We start from the raw sequence: 21,539 nt of genomic DNA on the forward strand, positions 1-21,539 counted from the left end.
TTCCATGTGAGCATCGGCGGAGGCAATATCCGAGTGTATCGCATGCCCGGGTCAGTCGGAGATCCGTGTGTACACGTGAGCGCGGGCTATGGAGACACACCGACACCGCGCGCGGAAGATAACGTGGCCGCGTTGCGTGACAATGCGTTTTTGCGGGCGGGCACACGATATTCTCCGCACGTCCGCCTCGCTTGACATCGTCGTGTAACACGATTCTCTCGCAACTTCCCCCATCATCCCCCTCCCATCCCCACCCCCATACATGGAAGTTCTTACCGGGGTAAAAAAAAAAAAAAAGAGAAACCAAAGGGGGATGCGGAGGGTGTGCGGAAGACGCCTTTCCGCTCGGTACCGCGACGTCGGGTGAGAAAGCTCCTCGCAACATTGTACATAACGTAATACACGTGTATATAGGTACGTACGTACACTCGTGTACGCCCTCCGCAAGTTATATATATATATATATATAGATATAGCTAGGTACGTTATTTTACTTGCGTCGCTCGTTTTCTCGCGGGTTACCTATACACCCGCCAACCCTCGGCGAACCCGCGTCGTTCCCGGGGGTACGGTAAACCGTCAACCGCCCAGGACATACATATAGCCCGGTCGATTCTTTCTCATTTTACCGCACCTGGGACTCCCGCGGATGTTCGAGTCTAAAGGCATCTATAGAGCGCGGCGATCCTCTCTTTACAGTTTCCTACGTCGCCTTTACTTCGTCTTTTGCACCCCTTCCGTTTGTCAGCCACGGTAAAAAGTGCACGGAGGAAAAAGAAGAGGAGCGTTGCCGTAGGTGCACGTAGGGTGTAACGTAGTCGCATCCGTATAGACAGACGTTGTATATATAGATTTCACCGAACTGCGGGGTATTATTTTTCATTACTCAACCACCGGTGCGCCCTGTAGCGTGCGGGTGATGGATTTCGCATATATACACGTTCTTGCATCGGAAGTGACTGAAAACGCGAGGCGTTGCTCAATTTCTAGAAAATTTTTCAAAGTACTTCGTTTCCGGATCACGTTGTTCGTTGGAAATACAGGGGCGGGGGGGGGGATGTTGTTTGTAATTTTTTTAAGTGAGTCGAAACCGTTCGCTACAAGTAGGTGAGGGTGTACGAGTTTAACCCCGTGTCCCAAGAATCCGTCCGACACCCTCGCGGGTAAGAAGGATACCCTTAACAGTCTACTTCAACCACCCAGACACGCCGCTCTCTGACCCTAACGCAATTAGCTTCTCCTTCTTCCACCCTTCCCACATTTCTCCTCTGACTTCCACCCCGTGGAGAACGAATATAGCGACCAACTCCGAACCACGCCGCCAACATACGTCTGTCTCTTCTGGTGTGTTAAGTACCGAGTAATTGCCCACGTGATGTTGAGATTTATCGTATCACTTGTTGTCGAAATATTCGACGTCCACATTTCTGGTTTTTTGGCTATTTCATCACCGTTTTTTTTTTTTTTTTTTTTTTTTCTTTTCAACGACATCGAATTTTGTTTCGTTCTAAAATTTCTTTCAATCAAATCATCTCCGCGTGTGGTTTGAGGTAAGAAAAGGGGGAAAAAAATCAACGGATCGGGTATTAGAGTAAAAATGATATCCGCGCGATGTTTTATCAGAGTTGAAAAATGTCAGAACGGATTACGGGGCGAGCTAGTCCGCCGCGGATTACGCAGCGAGAGTTCCAGTCGCAATAATGGAGGTGATTATAATAATTATTCTATGGCGTGACGATTATTATAACTCAGCGAGTGGTAAGAAAAATCGTTAAGTATTTGCTTTTTTTTTTTTCCTCTTCTCTTTGTTTTACATTTTCTTTTTCTCTCATAACCGATACAAGGATCCGGGTCAAGCTCGCGGCTTTTACATACATATATATATATACGTGCGACGCGAAACGTGTTCTCTTTTCTTTTTTTTTTCTTTACCCCCCTTCCGTATTTGCCTTTCCATTTATTATAAACGGGGATCTCGATTTTGATCAAGGATATTAAAGACTTATAGGGTAGCTAAGTGTAATACCTATATATACGTACATCTTTGAATCGTACATTTCTTGCAAAGCTTATCCGCCCGGAGCTCACGGAGCACGAGGAACTTTGGATTATGCTAAAATTTTGCAAAGTAAACTGTTCAGGAGAAAGATCCTTTTCGTCCGTAATGCTTTCAGCTGTTGGTCTTCTTCTCCGAGAGAACCGAGGACTCTTAGAAGAGAGTTTAAAATTTCCTTCTACAATATTACTATACATTTCATTACTCCGCCATTTGTTATCTTATTTTACTTTACTTTATTTCATTTTCATTCTTACGTTTCTTTTTTTTTCCATTCCTTCTTCCCGTGCAACGTGGATCCAAATTTTTACATCCATTTTACACCATCCCCCGCTTGAGAAAATTTCACGCATACGTACGCCGGAATCGATTTTTTCTTCATATCGTCGAAACGAACGAACGAAAGAACGAAGAGAAATACGATACGGCTGGAAGGGAGGGTGTGAAAGAAAAACTGGTAAAATTTCGTAGAAAGTAAAAACGAAAAGAAAAAAAACAAAAAAAAACCAACAACACGGTGTGTTTGTACGACGTAAAATTTCATTATATCGCCGTAACTTCGAAAGAACAATATTTTATACGCCGCAATAATTTTTCCTCTCGTTTTTATCCCGTATGAAACGAGCGGGTGCGGTACATGACGTTCCCTGTCTTTCAATTCGCGTCTCCTTTTCCATTTTCTGTTTTTTTGCCGCGTTTTTTTTTCTCGTTCCGACTACTAGCTGAAAGCTCTCGCGCTACGTTTGAAAAATCCAGTCGCAAAATATAACGAGTGAAACAAAGTACGTGTATAGCGTACGGCAATATATGTATATGTATATAAAAACGAGATAATATCAAAGGTAGAAAAAATCATTCGACGCAGCTTTTTCAGCGCTTTCATTTTTTATCACTCCACTTTTTTACTCGTCCTTGTTTTTCCGCGCCTTCGTCGCACCTTCCGTTGTATTTATATCCGTTGTTAGTCGCGTGTCTATCCCGTTTCGTGCACCGCGTATTACCTGAGGTACCCACCTACATTCGTATTTTTCGCGCTATGAGCGAAGCCTAGATCGTCGCAAAAACTGCGATTACAATGCTCCGTAGATTACAGTTCAAAAAGGTAGTGTTCGCGTGACCCGGCGAGTTACGAGTAACGGGTAATGTAATAAGCGACAAAAATTTTGCTCAAACTTTATCCCCGTCAATCTAATCTTCTTTCGCTTTTCAATTCTCGACCCTAAAAAATCAGCCAACGATTCGCCGACTCCTTTGCCATTCATTCCCTTTTTTTCCTACGAGCGAAAAATTTTTGCACGGCTACTTCGTCCGAGCCCATCAGCTGTCTTCGTAATTAACTCTGCGTGACGTATCATTATCTTGAAATTTGAACTTTATCTGAAATTCTCATTGTGTCGCGGGTTGCTATGTACGAAATTTCCGCTAATCGATACCTTTTGTATACCTCGTACATCCTCGTTATACCTATACTACACGCAGCTACCAATCAGCGCCCGGCTGACCAATTTTCACCTATGGGCATACGGGTCGATTCGAAACGTTGAGAAAAATGAAAGAATCTTTGAGACCCTTTTATTTTTTTTTTATAAAAAATGAATGCAGAATCGGTGAAGTTTTGAGCATAGTTTTTCAGAGTTTTAAAAAAAAATGATCGCCGAGGTTGGAGAATTCGGCGCGAGGCAAGGAAGGGAGGTACGACGAAATTAAGAAATAACGTTAAATACATACGAAAGTAGGTGCGGAACGGGGAGCGCGGAACGTCTGCGGAGAGTAAAACGAGTAAAGCGTAGTCGTATGTACCCATGGTATACGTATAGGTAGAGGAGACTCTGGCGAGCAGCTAATGAGGCTCGGGAACGCCGTTGCACCGCGGTTTTTGACGTGCCTATTTATTATTAACGCAACCCAAAAAAGCTTTTGGCTGCGCCTCGAGCCTTAATTACCGCTGGCGCTCTTTTGAAGCGTCGTAGTCTGCCCGGTCGACTACGGCTTTGCCGTTGCCTCTTCTTCTCCCCCTTCAATTTCTTTCTTTCCTTATTTCTTATTTTTTCCTTCGCTTCGTTCTTTTTGTATATTTTTATATATATATATTATTACCCGATGTCGTTCTTCGACGCCCGCTGTGCTTCACCCGTTTCTCGCGATTATTCCTCTTATTATCATCATTATTATAACAAACGATCGCTGTCCCGTCATTCCCGTTGTCATCAACTTACACCGTAGCACCTTAAATCACTTTGAAAAATAAAGAAAAAAAAAAAAGAGAGAGAGAGAAAAATTTATAACCGGGGAGATCAACTCTTCTCATTTTTATATTGTATTATTATGTGCACACTCGAATGTGCAAACACGTATAAAAAATGAACGTCGTGAAAAGCGAAAGATATTATGGTAATTTGAGAATATTTTATCGATATTATTAATTTTCCTTCCATTGGATTCCAATTTTTTTTGTTTTCACCGTTTTTTTTTCCCCTGAAAATAAGGTATACACGAAGACGCGTATACTTTGAAAGAGATCTGCGAACAATGATGATAATAAATGCGAGAAAAAAGGGAAAGGTGAGAGCTTATATGCATCGGCGAGAAAGCTCCGAAGGAAATTCTAAGGGCAGGAGGAGACAATAAAAGTAGCGACGTAAAATCCCATCCTTCACTTGGGAAAGGTGTTTGTTCGCGCGGAGGGTTTGCCGTCCCGCGCCCTCGGGCGATCAGCTGTCAATCAGCGATAACTTAACCCTTTGAAATATTGAACACGGTGGGGATTTGGGCGCGTCAAATTTTGCGGTTGCCGCAAACGAGAAAGTAGGAATACCACGTATAGATATACGTATTTTTGCAGAGTTTCTCGTGGGTGGGTGGGTGGGGGGTAGGTGGTTTCGGCGACGCCGCGGCATCGTGCCCCGCTTTTAGGGTCAGGGGTAGGTCGAGGGTTGCGTCTATCAACTGTACGGAACTACATAGATATACATACATACATACATACATACATACGTACACGTTTACAATGGCTATCCACTTGGAAACTATAAATCAAACTGTCCAAACTTTAGCCTTCTTGTAACCAACGAACCAACCAACGAACGAGCTATAGGTATATACAACTGCACCGTATAACATCCTAGGCTCGAATTCACTATGCGAATTCTTAGCGAAACATGACTTCCAAAACCTTTAGAACACCGCGCCGTAATATGTAAGGTCATGAGAAAAAAATAGAAGAGAAAAAATCACCGAACTCCCGAAGGAAATTTTATTTTTTTGGTGATCGACATTCAAAAAGTAGCAGAATTATTTTCGCGTGCAATTTATGGTTACTCAATTCGCAAGGCTACGATAGTTATTTGTGATTAATTATTTTTTTTTTTTTTGTTTTCGCGTACAACAACGTCGTTGAGGTTACCATTTATATCCGCGCGTGCGGTTTGTAGTACCGGTGCGTACAGTAGCGCGGGTGAGATCAAAGTAATGTGGTATATAAATTTGTTGTACGTGTGTATCGGTGTGGTATAAAATTGGTTTCCAGGTTCGAAGATAAGCGGCTTATACACGTAAGTTTTAGCCACAGTAATCCTTCTCTAATTCTTTGCTTTGACTGCTTTGAACTAACGTCGGTTACTCGTCGGGGATGCTGCTGCAGAGCCGAGCAACCTCGCCTCTCAACTCGTCGCAAAGATGCCAGAAATAATAATCTTCACTTTTACGTACCACGTACACGGGTGTGAGTAAATATGTACACCAAGCTCGCCGACGCACACCCTGTTTCATACGCGTATGAGTGTACGTAACAGACGCGAGACGCTCCGCGGAGTTTTTTTTTCTTTTCTTAACCCTTCTTATTCGCTACGAGGCACCACTTTAATCGTAATTGAATGATTATTTTAGGTGATGCGTACGTCCGGCGCTCCCTAAAATTTCTATCGCCCGCCAACACACTCCTTTGGTAACGGAGTGGTAACCGTAAGGCGCGATGCAAACTCGGCAAAGAGGTACACGCATACCTATACCTACGTACGTTAAAAAGCTATTTCAAGCTTTCGGCCTGCGCTTTTAGCTTTCAAAGCGAATGAAAATCAAAACAAAATAACGCAAAAGTATAAAAGTATAAAGCTCCGCCGACTTCCTACCGTATATTCATATACCCACGTATGTATTTATTTATGTATGAAAAACTTTTCGAACGCACCGCCCGTGTTCCTATACGTGTGTACGTATATAAATTTCTTTTTTCACCTGTCTATAAATAATACGTATGGATATGTACGTATGCGTTACATGCACGAAACACTAAAAAAATTCGCAAACTCTTGTTATTATAATATATATATTTGTACACAGGTATGCACAGCTGTTCCGTTACTACGTATAAATCACGCTAATAGAACATTTATATCAATCTGAACAGGGCAAGACCTTTACTTACATAAATACATACATATGTGTGTACATTGTACATACGTGTGCGCGAATGCACCCCATCCGGAACCACCCCACGTATACGTGTATCAACGGGGAACCGAGGATGGAACGCCGTACTCAAGGGGTGTGTAATATCATTCCTTCGCGTTTTAATATTGATGAACCTTCGGTGATTCCCGGTCTATTTTTTTTTTTTTTTTTCTTTGCCAACAACGCACGTAGTTTAGTATGGGAGGTACGGTTGGTGGCTACGAGATATACATGGAACTGTATAACCTTTATCGAGGTCCGAATTGCGATACCCACTTTACTGGTTTTCCGTGGGAATTAGTTCGACGGTGTCTAACGTTAACACATTCCTTTTCTTTCCCCGATTCTTACGTACACCACAGTCGCACCGGTAACGAGCTCTCCCTGCTAAAGATTCATTGCCATTCTCCTTCGGGCTATTCCCGTTTTCACCCAAATTCCCGGAGGAATAAACCCACCCGGAGTCCTCTTTTTTTTCCATTTATTTTCTCACCACCGTTATCATCGTTATTTCTCCACCACGAGTCTATGAGGTTGTTCCGTTGGGATGGAAATTGTATTTTTCGAATTAAAAAATTTTGGTCCAGTCTCGAAATCGTGACGTGAGATCCTTTCTTTGTCGTTTGTGTTACTTTTTATTTTTCGAATAACAATAACACGCGCCGTCCATCTCGTGATGAGAAAAACGAAGAGTAAGCAGCTTTGGCTTGTTACTTTGAAAATATTCACGATATAAAATCCGGGTTGATGGAATCGTCACGTCGAAAGGAGAAGGAAAAAAAGGTCAAGGATAAAATGCGATAAAATAAATTGAAAACCGACGCTAAATTCTCCGTTTTATATACATATATATATAAAAGAGAAAAGAGTCGAGAGCGAGGAAAAAAAATAATTTTAAATAAAATTGCCGCCGGAGCACAATTATAGTTCGCGATCGGTAGAATTAAAATCGGGGTAGAGGTACTCACCTCTTCGCCCTTGACGTCTCTGTATCGAATCCACTTTCCCAATTTAGGACGCCAATATTCGAGTAGATACGCTTCCGCGAATTCAACACCGGCTCCATTGCCGAATCGTCCTTGCGTTCCGGTTGCGGTGATCATGTGAACGGTATGCAAATCGATTTCCAACCACTCTTTCGGTTCCGTTGTTATTTGTTCCTTGGGACACCAGGCGCCGCCGTGATTCTCGGTGCGTATCCTGCAAACGAATCGAAGAAAGAAAATGAAGAGAAAATCCACCGATTGTTGTTGTTATTCATTATTTTGCGGTGTGTATACGAGGGGGATGGAAGGAACTTGCACCTCCGCAACGTGACGAGTAAATAGAGGGAAAAAAAAAGAAATTCATACACATTAAAAGGAAGGGAGGTGGAAGGGTAGGAGGGAAAAGAAATTTGCGCCAAGCTTCTTTTTCGATTGGATTTGGATTTATTTGAAAAGTAAATTCAAGTTTTACGCCCTGTGAGAAGGGAGTAGTCAATCAACGTAAGACGATGAAATGGAATGGGGTGGAAAACGGGTGAGAGACGAAGGGGGGGGGGGCGAGGGGGAGGGAGAGGGAAAGCCGAGACATCGTTACGTTAAAATCGAGAGAGCATTTTCACCGATTGACATTTTCGTATATTCGCTAAAATCAAAATCGATTTTATTTCTACGTACACGAATCTGGGATTTTAGGGTGGAGTTTGGAACACCTGAACTCGTTCTCCTCGCGGACGGTAGAATGACGCCATTCGACTTCTTACCTCGTTGATGTGCTGACGAAAGCATTTCGAATAAAAAAATTAAACAAAATTTCCACCGAAACCCTTGAAGGATAACCTTTTTTTAATTGCCAGATAACCCGATTCGCGCACACATCCGTGTTATCCGCCGAGAACAATTTCGTGACAATTTTTTAAGAACGCAAGAAAAAAATTTTAACGTCGTTAGAAGAAAATTTTCAGATATGCAAATCCGTCGCGTATGAACTTTTTACACAAATGGACAAAAAAATGTTCTCCTTCTTCTGGAAAATCAGTGACAAGAAAAAAAACAAAAATAAAGGATAGGATAAAGAAAAATGGACGTAGGGCGAAGAGGTTTCCGTCTCACCCTGAGTCGCTTGTTGGTGTACTTTAACCTCACGTACGTTTTCAGAGCCACCGTGGAGCACGTATACGGAAACGTAGGGTAGTTTTTCTTTATCTAATCTTTTTTTTTTCCCTTAGTTTTTTTTTTCTTTTTTTATTTTCATCTACACGATTGCCATTTGCTAAATAATTCCAGGTGACAGAGTCCGTAACGCGCCCGCGCTCTCGCGATCTCCGGGCGCAAAGGTAGCTATGCTTATATATAGGTATATGTATTACGTAGGGGTGAGTTTTATATGCGGGCAAAGCTATACAATTCGCGATAAATGTTTGAAGTGGTTCACCCCATCCCCTCCCCCCCTCCCCCTCAGTCCTCTCTCACTCTGTGTTCACTAGTATTTTATTATTATTGCATTTTTTTTTATTTTTGTTTCGTTTGGTTTGGTTTATTTTAATTTTCTCGTTTTTTCCATTCTATTCTCTCTTATTTTCACTTTTTTACTCCGCAAATCTCTCCTCTCTCTCTTTCGTTCTCTCTGCGGATTGATAGACGGGACTAAATTGGTCGGAAGAGCTGGGGACCAGCTTAAATTTTCAATACGCTGTCGCAAATATCAACTCTGGAGACAGCCAACCGTATAAATCGTAATGCACCCCGCGTCTGTACCATCCCACCTACACATCCCTCTGCTGCATGGATACGCGGTATGTAACCGATGCAAAACCGGACGAATCGATTCTTTTTTCTCTTCTTTCAAACCTTTTATTTCGACAGAATAATTCACGTCACGAAATGTTGTTGAGCGTTTTTTTGTTTTTTTGTTTTTTCTCTTTTTTTGAAATGTCACGGGAATCGAAATTCCTAATGAGATATTTTTTTTTTGTGCTCGCGATTTTGAAAAATATCACGAATCATGGCGAGAGGATATTTTGCTTTTATTGAGGCTTGAAAATTTGGAAAAACATTTTTGAGGAAAGCGAGGAGAAAAATCTTCTAGAACCGTTTTACACCGACTGCCGATCATTTTTCCGTTACTCTATTTCGTAGATCTTTTTTTTTTTTATCGAATATATTCGTCACTGGACGGTATCCCTTAATTTTCTGGACGTCCGATTTCTATCGGTCTTCGTGTATCCGAAGAAGGGGTGTGAACCGATGTCAGATGCGTGTTTTATTGTCCGCGAAGGCGTTATTTCTGAATTGGATCTGTCGTAGACGTCCGTAGGTATACGGCGGGGGTGTTGGGTCGAGGTTGGAACGCGGAGATCGCGTCGCGCGGATAAAGGCGGTAATTTCCTCTCTTTTTTTCTCTCCGTCGAATATACAGGTATATTTTTTACCGCTAATACGAGGGGGTTGGTTCTCCTTCAGTTTTGGAGAAGGAGTTCCGTCGTCGGGCGATCGTCACCTCGCTGGCGTCGAAGTGACCAGATTTTCATCTTACACCCGCGATGACGCCGATAATAAGAATGGTAGTAATGATCGTAATAATAATAATGATTACAATGCTGTGGAAGCTGGTCTTCCCCAAGCACTCCGCCAATTCGATTTATCTTAATTGTGATCTCGGCGAGGTGGCAAGGTACTTCAATGAAGGAGAAAAGTAGAAATTAGAAGACCACGGTGTCGAGGAGCGACAAAAAAGAAATAGAATAGGAAAAAGGAGGAGGAGAAAGCGCGGAGCGGAAATTTCGCGGGCATTTTTTTCTTCTCCTTTTCTTCTTACTGCAGCAGCAGCATCAGCGGCAGCGGCAGCAGCAACACCGCAGAAAATGGGAATTTCTTTTATCTTTAGTTTTCCTTTTTATACGCGTTTTCCGAGACAGCTTTTTTCAGTGTATAACCGACGGACAGCCGAATGGGTGTATTGAATTAGATGACGGCGAAGCGCGTGCGGAGGTCGCATCGGGTCGAGGTCGAAGGTCGAAGGTTGGGATGAAAGTATGGAGGGGCGGGGGAGGGGGAGGGGGAGTAGAAGGTTCGCATTCGGCGGTCGGGGGGGCCCAGAGCTCATCAGAGTTAGGGGCCCATTCAGCCGGTCATTGTCTGCGGTAATGGAATGTATTAATATCAGAGCAGGAGTTGGCTCTGGTCTGCGCGACTCCCGCGGGACGCCGGGGCTACTCATATACAGCCGTATATACATACGGATCCATACGTACAAACCCGGTCCACGTCCAGCGGCTACTGTCCTGCTCGCGAACGCGAACAGACTGCACACCGAACTCGACCGTTACCCGGATTTTTATTTTTCATTCACGCGGCTTCGAAATTCTCGAATATCTCGGACGACACGATTTCGCTGAAAATTGGATCTGACGCGATTTTGCCGCGGTAATAATGCCCATCGCCGCGATGAAATAATAAATTTACTGCGATAGAAAAATATATCCGACCACACGAATCGGTAGAAACACTTTTACGGAGCTAAGGATTTGGAATTCAGGTCTCAAGTCTCATAGAAACTCACCTGGCTTGATGCGGTCCAACATTAGCGCTGTCGAAACTTGAGCTTGCGACGATATCCGCGTCTTTTATCGCCCCGGATTCCATACCCAGTGGGGCGATGCATTGCGCTGAAAATGAAAAAATGAAAACAAACGTCAAAATATTTGTGCATCGTTTTTTTTTTTTTTTTTTCTCAAAAGAACGTGAAATTCGGGAAAATTTTTCTTTCATTCGAAGTTTGAGGGACAAATTTATTTTTTTCTCACCGTATACCGCGAGTCGGATTAGAAAGTGAGGGGGTAAAAGGCGACGCGTATCAAAATGGGAGTTAATATCTGGGGGAATGATTAAAACGCGTGAATATAAGGTAACGCCGTAGAGAAACGGTAGCGGAATAAGCGATGCGATTTCACGATTGGATAACGTCCGTGCAACAGCAGGAACGGTACACGGAGGAGGAGGAGGAGGAGGAGGAGGTTGCGGGGGGCGGAGGAGGCGGATGGAGAGTTCCTGGACCAGAACTACAGCGTTGGAAGCGCGCGGGCGAGAAGCGAGTAAAGAGCGTTTTCAACAAAACGACATATTATACATGTAGGTGCGCACACGGAAAGGAAGGGAAGTGAAAACCGAGACCGAGACCGAAACTGAGACTGAATCTGCCTCGCTATAATATTCCTATCGGAGAACCCATCTAATTGTTTCACGGTGCCTACCTATACCTACGTCTACCCCGTACGTACGTACCACCACCACCACCACCCTGCCACGGGACGCGGTACACACATCTATTATACCCGTAGCTGATTCCCCGGTGTTTCCTACCCACCTCGTAACATATTATCTATTTACAATCTATATACCCTACGTAAATTCCTACGTGTACGTACCCTCGATATTCGAAGCTATTTTCACGAGGTGCCTCTGTCAATGACGGGGTTAAAAGCTACCGCGCGGCGCAGAGGAACGATAACATCTTATTCGCGTCGCGCTTACGCCCAACAGATTATGTACGAGTTGAATGTCGTATGAAACAATTTGTGGAATTTGTAGGATGATTTTTACCGCGTTGTAATTATTTAATTTTTTCTCTCCCAATGTTCGTTTATTTTACTTTTGACTTCCGTAAAATATTCAGTCACTGTGCGTCGTTACTTTTATTCTCTTCGAATCTTTTCTTCATTTTGTTTCTTACTTAAGTGCGTGATAAACGTGAGACTGAAGATGAACAAGATAATCGTCGGTTATATTATACAGTTCAGAGAACGTTTCATCAACGCTTTTAATCTTATACGTACACCCGTTTATTTTCTTGACTCGCTGCAAGCGCTGGAGGCAAACGTTTCGAAAGTCAAAGGGTCATCGCTGTGTGAGTTCGTGACTATCCTCACAAAGAGGCTCTCTCGACCGCTACTGTTTATTTATAACAATTTTTCTTTCCGTTCCTTTTTATTTTTTTCTCCGTTTCGTTTCACTTAACTATTTTATTTTATCACACGTTTGTTCCAAGATATTATTGTATTACATCGGACGCTAAAAATACGAATTATTGACGAGAAATAAAAAATTTATTCCAACTCGTTCTATTTGATAACTAATTGTTCCTCATCGCGGCTCGGCAAACGTTCCGCGTTTGTGCCGCAGGAGCCAGCCGATATATAAACGCGATACCTACGGCAAGCGGCGGATGTCGATGGTATTAACCCGGTTAATTAATTAATTAATCAATTAAATAATTAATTAGTTAACTAATTAATTTGCACCGGTCATATCAAACGAATATTGTTACACGGGAAAGTGGATACCGTGTGTGAATATCAATGGCAGCGTACCTAAATTAATTATGCTCGAAAACAGATGGCCGGCATTTTGATACGTGGGTACGAAAGAATCATCAATTTTTTTTTTTTCACTTCTCCTCCATGACTTCTGGTGTATAACGTAAATGTTCCGCGCGTAATTCGCTGACAACCAGTTTCAATTACACGATCACGAATTTATTAGATTACGATGAGATTTCTCCGTCCGTTACGTTTTCTATGCATGTTATACGGCTCGGACGTATATTAACTTTTGCAATAAACATCGAGTCCTATGTCGGGACGTGTATAACGTATGCATACGGTGTATATTTGTTATTGCATACACATGAGGTATGGACGGTTGTATTACCGTCCGTAGAATATTACCAGCTGGCATTTGCGGTATAAATCGATGCGCTTCGCGTTTACGACGACCACCTCGATGCCTCGGCAATCCGCGCTGTGCTTCCTGTCTTACGTGTTTCTCGATGCACGCGTCTCCTTGCTGTACTCGATTCCGAGCACGGGAGGTACCGTAATATCCTACCAAAGTGCGATTAAAATTTCATCGATCGAACGAAGTGGCCAAATTTATTCGAAAAAGGCCTCCGAAACTCCGACGTATACGGGTCCAGATTTAGTGCACAGGTATACAACTTCACGTTAATGGGCGCGACAGGGATAAAAAAGAAAAGGATAGGAAAAAAACATGAGAAAGAGAAAAGGACGAGGAGGATAGGGAATCTATATTTTTTTTTTTTTTATATGCCTATGCGCGTACGTGTGCAAGAAAGAACCCGGCGGGCAGGTCCCTTTGGAGTTTTCACTTTCGTTGTGGGGTGAGGTTGGGCAGGTTGTTGCGTATAACTATATACCTGAATATATATATTATATACACGTGGAGATATATCTACTTTCTAATGTATATGTAAAATGTATATGTATTTTATACGCGACGCTTTCGGGGCGGACCCTCGCATAAAGTTGGCCTATTCAAGGGTTCTTCCTTTGTCGAGAGGAGCGCGACGAAGATGGGGCCACGCGCTACCCCCGCGGAAAGATATCCTGACAAAACTCTCGCGAGCAGACCGTAAATCAACCGATTAACCACTGCCTACTTCTTTTCCTACCTCTCTCTTTTACCTCCCGTTTCTTCCTCTTTTTTTTCCCGTTCCTATTCACGTCCGTATTAGAGGAAGGAACGCAAAAAGGAAGAAACACGTACAGAAATACTCGTATGAATGGAGTATGTAAGCCAGAGAAATAAAGAGATGACGATGGGACGAAGGGACGAAGAAATTTTTATTCCTCCGTAATAAAAAAAATACATTTCATACTCACGACCTTTGACCCGAGTGGAGAGTTTAAAAATTCAAACCAAGAGGCATGTTGGACGATATACAAGGGGATGGAAAATAAAAAATTTATCTATTTACGTACCGAACATTTCTTTCGCTGAAAATCGTTACACGTCGCCCTTGCCCCGATACAACCCGCAGCCGCCTTTTTCTCTATGAAATTTTTCACCCCAGAGAAGATCATCGCGAACGTTAACGCTTCCCGGGAGAAACGGTCGGAGAAAAGGAAAAAGGAAACGTCGTCGAAGGAACGAAACAAGTTAAAAGTAAAAGGTCGAAGAAAAAGGTGAAAACGAACCGCTGACAGGAGGTCCCGAAGCGGAGGTGGTTTGTACTTACAAAGGTCTACGCCGCGAGCCAAACAACCGAGGCTCGCCAGGAGGGCCAGGAACAGGAGGATCGCGGCAGGTGACGCCCTCCCCGAGGATATCCTGAGGGGAAATCCCCTCATCTCTGCAGCAACGACCACCACCCGACGCTCACCTCAATTCGCCGCCCTTCATCTCCCGCGCACCGACCTGAAACAACGAAAACACTTCATTTTTAACACAATCATTTTCTAAATAATCGGATGCGATTTACTCCGACCCTCGGAGCTTTCGCTTTAATTCTCGTAACTGATTATTTATTTTCTTTTTTTGTCCCTCTCCTACGTTCTTAAGAGCGTGACTTTCATCCGGTTTTCAGAAAGGGTACGAGTTTAATTGCGATCTCATCTCCCTTGTTTTTTTGTTTTCGGTTTTGAGCGAGTACACAAGGAGATGTGCGTATACGTGTTTATGTTTAAGCAAACGTCTCGTGATTCATTTTAATGGGGGCCATGAGTAATTGAGTAATGACAGTTCTCCCGAAAATTTTATACACATGTAGCTACGACGAGTACGATGAGGTATGTCGTCGGAGTGACACTAATGGGTGGAGGGTAGCATTAATTTTAGATACCGCTAATTAATAACCTTCCATTTTTATCATTTGGTATTTTCATTATCGCCGGATAAATTCCTTCCCTCTTTCTCTGATTTCTTTCTTCGTCCACGAGCCGCTGCCGAGAAGACATAAACCACGTCGTAATATTTGATTTACAGTTTCCTGATCTCCGCAGCAATTAATTAAACCCGGTCTTTCGGTACGAGGACGTGATTTGTTTTTTCTACTCCCGTGATTCCTTCCCTCTCAATTTTCGCGGTAAGAATAAAATCCCGTATCGGGAGCAACGCGACTCCGTGCATCTCGGATAATTTTTCATTCGATCTCTCTCTCTCTCTCTCTCGTCATCCCAGTCGTCGATTGGTCGAACGATTTTGTATCGTTATTGCAGGTACAACGCAGGTGCAGGTACACATCGGAGCGCGTTGATATTGGTATCGGAGGTTTCGAGCCGTTAAAACGAGCTCTGGGTCGAAGGACTTTGGTGTAGCGTTGAAAACCTATTCATTTGCATAGGAATGAGTTTATGCAGATGAATACCGCTGGATATATATCGATTGCAAGATATGGAAGCGGCATCTCCTCGCCGACGAGTTCCACGAATACGACGAGACACTATAGATGTACGTACTACGAACGTACTTATTATACACGGGCGTTCCGTCCGCGCGAAAAGACGAGAGACAAAAACAATTTTCGATATGCTCCGGAAACGAATGAAACGAGAGGAATCGTTTCTTCGAAAAATTTGTAATCGTTGATAACGAAAATTGGGAGATTTTGTATAGCGTACCTACGTCTGAACGTGCAGGTAGACGCGCTTTGGTATTCGTTCGAGAATTCCGTGTACACGACGCATCTACGCATCCGTAGTAATTTTACAAGGTATATGGAGGACCGTGTGGTTGGTTTTATGGTAAATCGGATCGTTCTACTAAACTTTACTGCAATGTGAATGGGACGGAAAACGGCCGGACTGCGTTCCTGCGGGGTTTTCTGTCACCTGAAAACACGCCGATGAATATAACTCGTTTTTACCAAACCGTAACTATTAACGTTATTTCGTTAACACTTTTGGTTTTACACGTATAACGTTACCCACGTATACTTTCGTCCGCAGCTAACTCTTATTTCCTTACGAATGTCGTTCCCAGTCGTAGCCGTAGGACTAGTTCCGTGACCGTGTAACGTAAGGTATGTTTTTAAAAATGGTCAAAACCACCGAGATTACTGCTCGGGTTAATTGAATTTTTATTCAAATTATGCGCTTCATATTATACGCGCTGCTTGACCGAGCCGACGTAAAATTGGGGTTGAAATTAATATTAAAAATAATGGAAACAATTATTATCACCACCGAACTATTCGAACGATGCGGTATGGGGTATGTATTGTTATTTGAGAGGAATTTCAGTCGATTATAAACCCTTCGAATCGAAGGGATTTACATAAAAGGTACGTAATACCTGAGATTATAAATCTGGGAAAGAAAAAATTAGATAAGCTCGTAAGGTACTTTGCCAAAATTTAACAGAGCTTTTGATGCAAAGGAAAAGTTTTAGATATTCTCTTTTTCTTTGGTTTCTTTTTTTCGTTTTTCGAATGTTTCTCCCCTTTTCAACCGGTTAGAAATTCAGAAGAAAGCGAGAGGGGGAGAAAATCCCTTGCGCTTAAACCGAAAGTTCTAATTAAAAATTAATATTACAACTCGGCTCTTTGCGTCCGGGGTATATCGCGGATACGTGTATTATCTAGGTGCTTATAGGTATTCTACGTAAGGTCTTCACACGTGTAGGTATTTCAAGCGTTAAAAATTGTAAGGGTTTTATAAAAATTGAACAAAAATACACCGCGCAAAATAACATACCGAGATTTCAATCTCGGATTAAAAATACAGTCGGCGGAGGAAGGAAGAGATACGAGTTTCAACGTTGTTGAGAAAGAGGGAAAAAAAAAATCTAAAAATTGAAAAAAAAAAAAAACAACTATCCACGTACGAACGTAGGTAAAATACATCACCGCATATGGAATTTTAACTTTACTTAATTATCCGAATAAATGTCCGGCTATGTAACGTCAGTAGGAAGTTCGGACGCCGCACCGCAGCACGCGTATGTTGTTCCCGTTAAAAATCTACAACTCAAAGTATGCGGCTGCTGCCGCTGCCGTTGCCAGGTAGCCACCAGAAAAAAAAGGTCGTAATAAAATTGACAAAACGAGAAAGAGAAGAAGAATAATATTAAATTAAATGAAATGAAAGACCGAAACCCCGCTGAGACGGTACATACCGTAAGTACAAGCCTTGAGCTACGTTTACTCATGTTTTTCAGTCTTCCTCGTCTTCTTTTTTTTTTTTCTGTTGATTTTTTCTTCCGACCGTGGTTGATTAATCAACGAAGAATATTATTTTCTAATGAAACGTCGTCATCGGAGTATTCTTACGTTCTTTTCATTTCGTTTGATTTTTCTCTTTGTTTTCTGCTTAATGAGAACTTCAAGAATTTTAGAAAACTTAAAGACTCGCTTGATCGATCGTTAGTTGTACAGCTAAAGGGTGATGACATTTTATTCGTTTGCCGATTGAATGAGGGGTTATTATTTAATTTTTCAAATGTGTCAGCCAAATGGTTAGACCGAATCGACCCAGGAGGTACTTTATTTTTGGCCAGAAAATAGAGAAAATCCACTTGAATTTTTCTGATTTTTGGGGTGAAAAAGCAAATATTGATTTGATTAGGTCTTCTATGATTTTCTCATGTATTTTCATCTCAGGATCCCGAATCTGATAGCCGAAATTATCTACTCATGCAATCGATCGAGTAATCATCAATTATTCGCTGTTGGGAGCAGAGAAATTATAAGACATATCGACTGGTTTTAGTCGTAGACCCACTTTGATTCGTCGCAATCCATGCATGGGTCGAAATATTCGAATTCTTCAATTTACCAACGAGCCCGAGCTTTGCTGGAGTCAGCGTAGCCAGCAGCGTAGCGCTTTGTTATGAGACGTCACCTTCGGGGCTGAGCAGAGGTGACGCCCCACAACAAACCGCGCGCCCGTGGCTACCTGACTCCAGATAAGCTTGAGTTTGCTGGTGAATTGAGACTTCGAATATTTCGACCCATGCATGTTTTGCGACGAATCAAAGTGGGTCTAGGACTAAAACCAGTCGATGTGTCTTATAATTTTTCTGCCCCCAACAGCGAATAATTCATGATTACTCGATCGATTGCATGAGTAGATGATTTTGGCTTTCTAGATTTGGATTCCTGAGCTGATTATACGTGAGATTACCCTTGAAAAGCCAAAAAAAAATCGATTTTCGAGCCAGAAGTGAAGTACTTTAAAAATTGATTGTATTACACTTTTCTTACGTATTTTGACCTCAGGAATCCAAATCTGAAAGAAAAATTGATCCATCTCTAAAATTGACCGAGTTATCGCCAATTTTCAGCTTTTTGGGGTCAAAAATAAAAAATTGATTTTTTGATCTATCTTGGGGTAATTTGAGCTCAGGAATCTGAATCTGGAAGAAAAATTGATCTATCTGCAAAAATGACCGAGTTATTCCCATTTTTTCGCATTTTTTGGCATAAATTTGAGGATATCTCGAAGGGAAAAAATCGTAGCTCAATTTGGACAACGGGTTCGTGTTCCTGAGGTCAAAATACATAAGAAAAGTGCTATACGATCAATTTTAAAAAATAAAAATTTTTGGTCAAAATTTGAAAAAATCGTAAGGGGTACCCCTTGGAAAAATCTCAAATTTTAGGCAAAATTTTTTATTTTTAAAAATTGATCGTATGTCACTTTTCTTACGTATTTTGACCTCAGGAACACGAATCCGTTGTCCAAATTGAGCTACGATTTTTTCCCTTCGAGATATCCTCAAATTTATGCCAAAAAATGCGATAACTCGGCAATAACTCGGTCATTTTTGAAGATAGATTAATTTTCCTTTTGGATTCGGATTCCTGAGCCTAAATTACATCAAGATAAACTAAGAAATCAATTTTTTATTTTTGACCCCAAAAAGCTGAAAATTGGCGATAACTCGATCAATTTTAGAGATACATCAATTTTTCTTCCAGATTCGAATTCCTGAGGTCAAAATACGCCAGAAAAGTGCCATACGATCAATTTCAAAATACTATATTTTTGGCCCAAAAATCAACATTTTTTTATGAGGTTTACTATGCTATTTTTATGTAATTTGATCGCAGGAATCCGAATCTGAAAGCTCAATCGATTCATCTATAAAATTCATCGAGTTATCGCCTATTTTTCACTTCTTGGAGCCGAAAAATTGAGATATCTCGATGAGAAAAATTCGTAGATCGACAAAAAAAACCAACTCTCAACATGTGTGTAAAATATAGCAACGTTAGATTAGCAAGAAAAATTACAGGCTAAAAATTAATTCGACAAAATGAAAACGAATGCTGGTGCAATGCTAGTTTTCGTGAAAATGAAAGAAGCTACACAGGAATTATCGATTCGTGTCCACCGATATTCGAAAACCGAATACTTCCGATAGTTTTTCGCCAGCCAATTCTACGCAGGGTTGTTCGGTAGCAGAGGTAATCGCGCCGCTTGTATCGAATCTCCGAAAAAAAAATTTGAGGTGAGAAACGTGCGAGTCCCTCAGAGCGTAAGGTTTGCATATAATATCGGAAGGAACGGGCAGCGGTGTGTACTTTGCGAAAGCGGAGGGATGAAAATCGTCGGTTCGATTGGCCGGGGAAAATCGACGGCAGATGAAACGGGAGGAGAACGTAACGCCGGTGGTACGAGGAGGATAGCGGGCAGAGGCGCGGGCGGTGTTGTGTTTGTCGGATCATCCCGAGTAGATTCATGCGGTGATCCTGAGATCGTGGTCGCGGGCACGCACCCCGGGTATTTTCCCGGGGTGATTTTGGGGTTGGTTTACCGTGAGCTGACGTCAAGCTTATTGTTGTTTTCGAGAGACGGGAGATCGAGCGTAGACCCTATAACGTGCCGTACGTACACACGGAGGATACACGGGCTCACACAGACGGAAAAGCAAAACCCGCGACTTGCGAACTGGAGGCGAAACGTAACCCCTACCCCGACCGAACCCAGGAAAATACCGCATTAATAATAAATCGTGCGGATCCACGCGTGTACCTGAAAGATACAGGCGAGTACCGCCGCTACTTGTATACCCCGTGTAACATATATATATATATATATACGCAAATATACGTATAGGTATACGTGATCCCCGTGTAATTTCCACGAGAGGATATAAGTCAAAAATTCAGAGCGAACCGTATAAAGGGAGAAAGATTTTTTACAACACGTGATCTCGCATGCGATGTCACGATTCGTACGTATCTACGTACGTGTGTACGTTTACTTTCGTCTACTTATACTTATGTACATGGTACATGTGAAACGAGAATTAAAGAACGGAAATTTTGGGTCGTTATCGTACATCCCCTTCTCCTGACTCTGTATTCGCCGTATTTTACTTTACCACATTAATGCAATTGTGTACCTATGTTCGCGCGTAATATACACAAAGGAAACTCGGAACCGTCGGATATTACATCGGAGTATAACGTGTAGCGCGAAGAACTCCTTTACCTCGTTGAGAGCAACCGGCGCGTCGCTCCTGCGATTTAGAATTAGAGGTAAACGCCGCTCGGAAATGCGTCGAAATCCCGTCTTTTCTCGTCGTCAGTCTAAGTTTACATTTTGTCAAGAGAGAGAAAATGTAAGAAGATTAAGTCGTCTCTCCCTACCTTTTACCCCCCCCCCCCCCCCTTTCCCCCCTGTATCTCCCTGCTTCTTATTACCCCCTTCGGATCTTCTTCTTCTCTCTGCCCCGCCCGTTACCGTGTAGGCGTCATGGATTTATCGGTACACGCGTCCCACCGCCCATCCATTAGTCAAACCGATGCTTCGAGGATGCCGATCGACCCACGTGGACACCGCGTCGTCCACCACCTCGCACATATACCCGTACCGATTGCGTTACTCGCGAGCGTAAAAATTCACCGGTAACGCGATCGCCGACGACAGCCTTGGAGTAAATTTTGGAAAAAAAAATATTCAGATTTCCCGTCGAAGTAACGAATTGTTCAAAATTTCGAAAATCTGCTACGTTCAACGGTGAAGAGGAATTTCGTAAGCGGTTGTGAGCCACGCCCTTGTATTCTATCGGTAACCGTGTACAAGTATAGAATGTTAACTCGGTATCAAGTATACCGGTAGCCCGATATGCAGCGATGCTGCACGAGCCTGGGAATACAAGGGAAGATTGCTAAGACCATTCGGCACATTCTAATCCCCCAGACATCGAGAGTCTCATTGTCAGATACCATCTAATTGCGTCGCTACGAACGTGACTCGATAGTTTCAACGGCGTACAACGTACCACGGGTACCAGCGATATGTCGT

The 21,539-nt window shown here is 42.5% G+C and overlaps 1 protein-coding gene across 2 annotated transcripts in view; it reads right to left on the reverse strand.

Moving 5' to 3' along the window:
- LOC105689291 (discoidin domain-containing receptor 2-like) overlaps positions 1-21,539 on the reverse strand; it is a 158,094-nt gene that overhangs the window by 40,416 nt on the left and 96,139 nt on the right. For both annotated transcript variants that reach the window (XM_025747198.2, XM_025747197.2), the window contains 3 exons: positions 14,525-14,703; positions 11,051-11,156; positions 7,474-7,705 (listed from right to left, as the gene is read on the reverse strand). In XM_025747198.2, the coding sequence (XP_025602983.2) occupies positions 7,474-7,705; positions 11,051-11,156; positions 14,525-14,636 (450 nt within the window). In that variant the 5' untranslated portion in view covers positions 14,637-14,703. The remainder of the gene's footprint in view (positions 1-7,473; positions 7,706-11,050; positions 11,157-14,524; positions 14,704-21,539) is intronic.

Source organism: Athalia rosae, chromosome 3, assembly GCF_917208135.1.
Source record: "Athalia rosae chromosome 3, iyAthRosa1.1, whole genome shotgun sequence".
Classification (NCBI taxonomy): Eukaryota; Metazoa; Arthropoda; class Insecta; order Hymenoptera; family Athaliidae; genus Athalia; species Athalia rosae.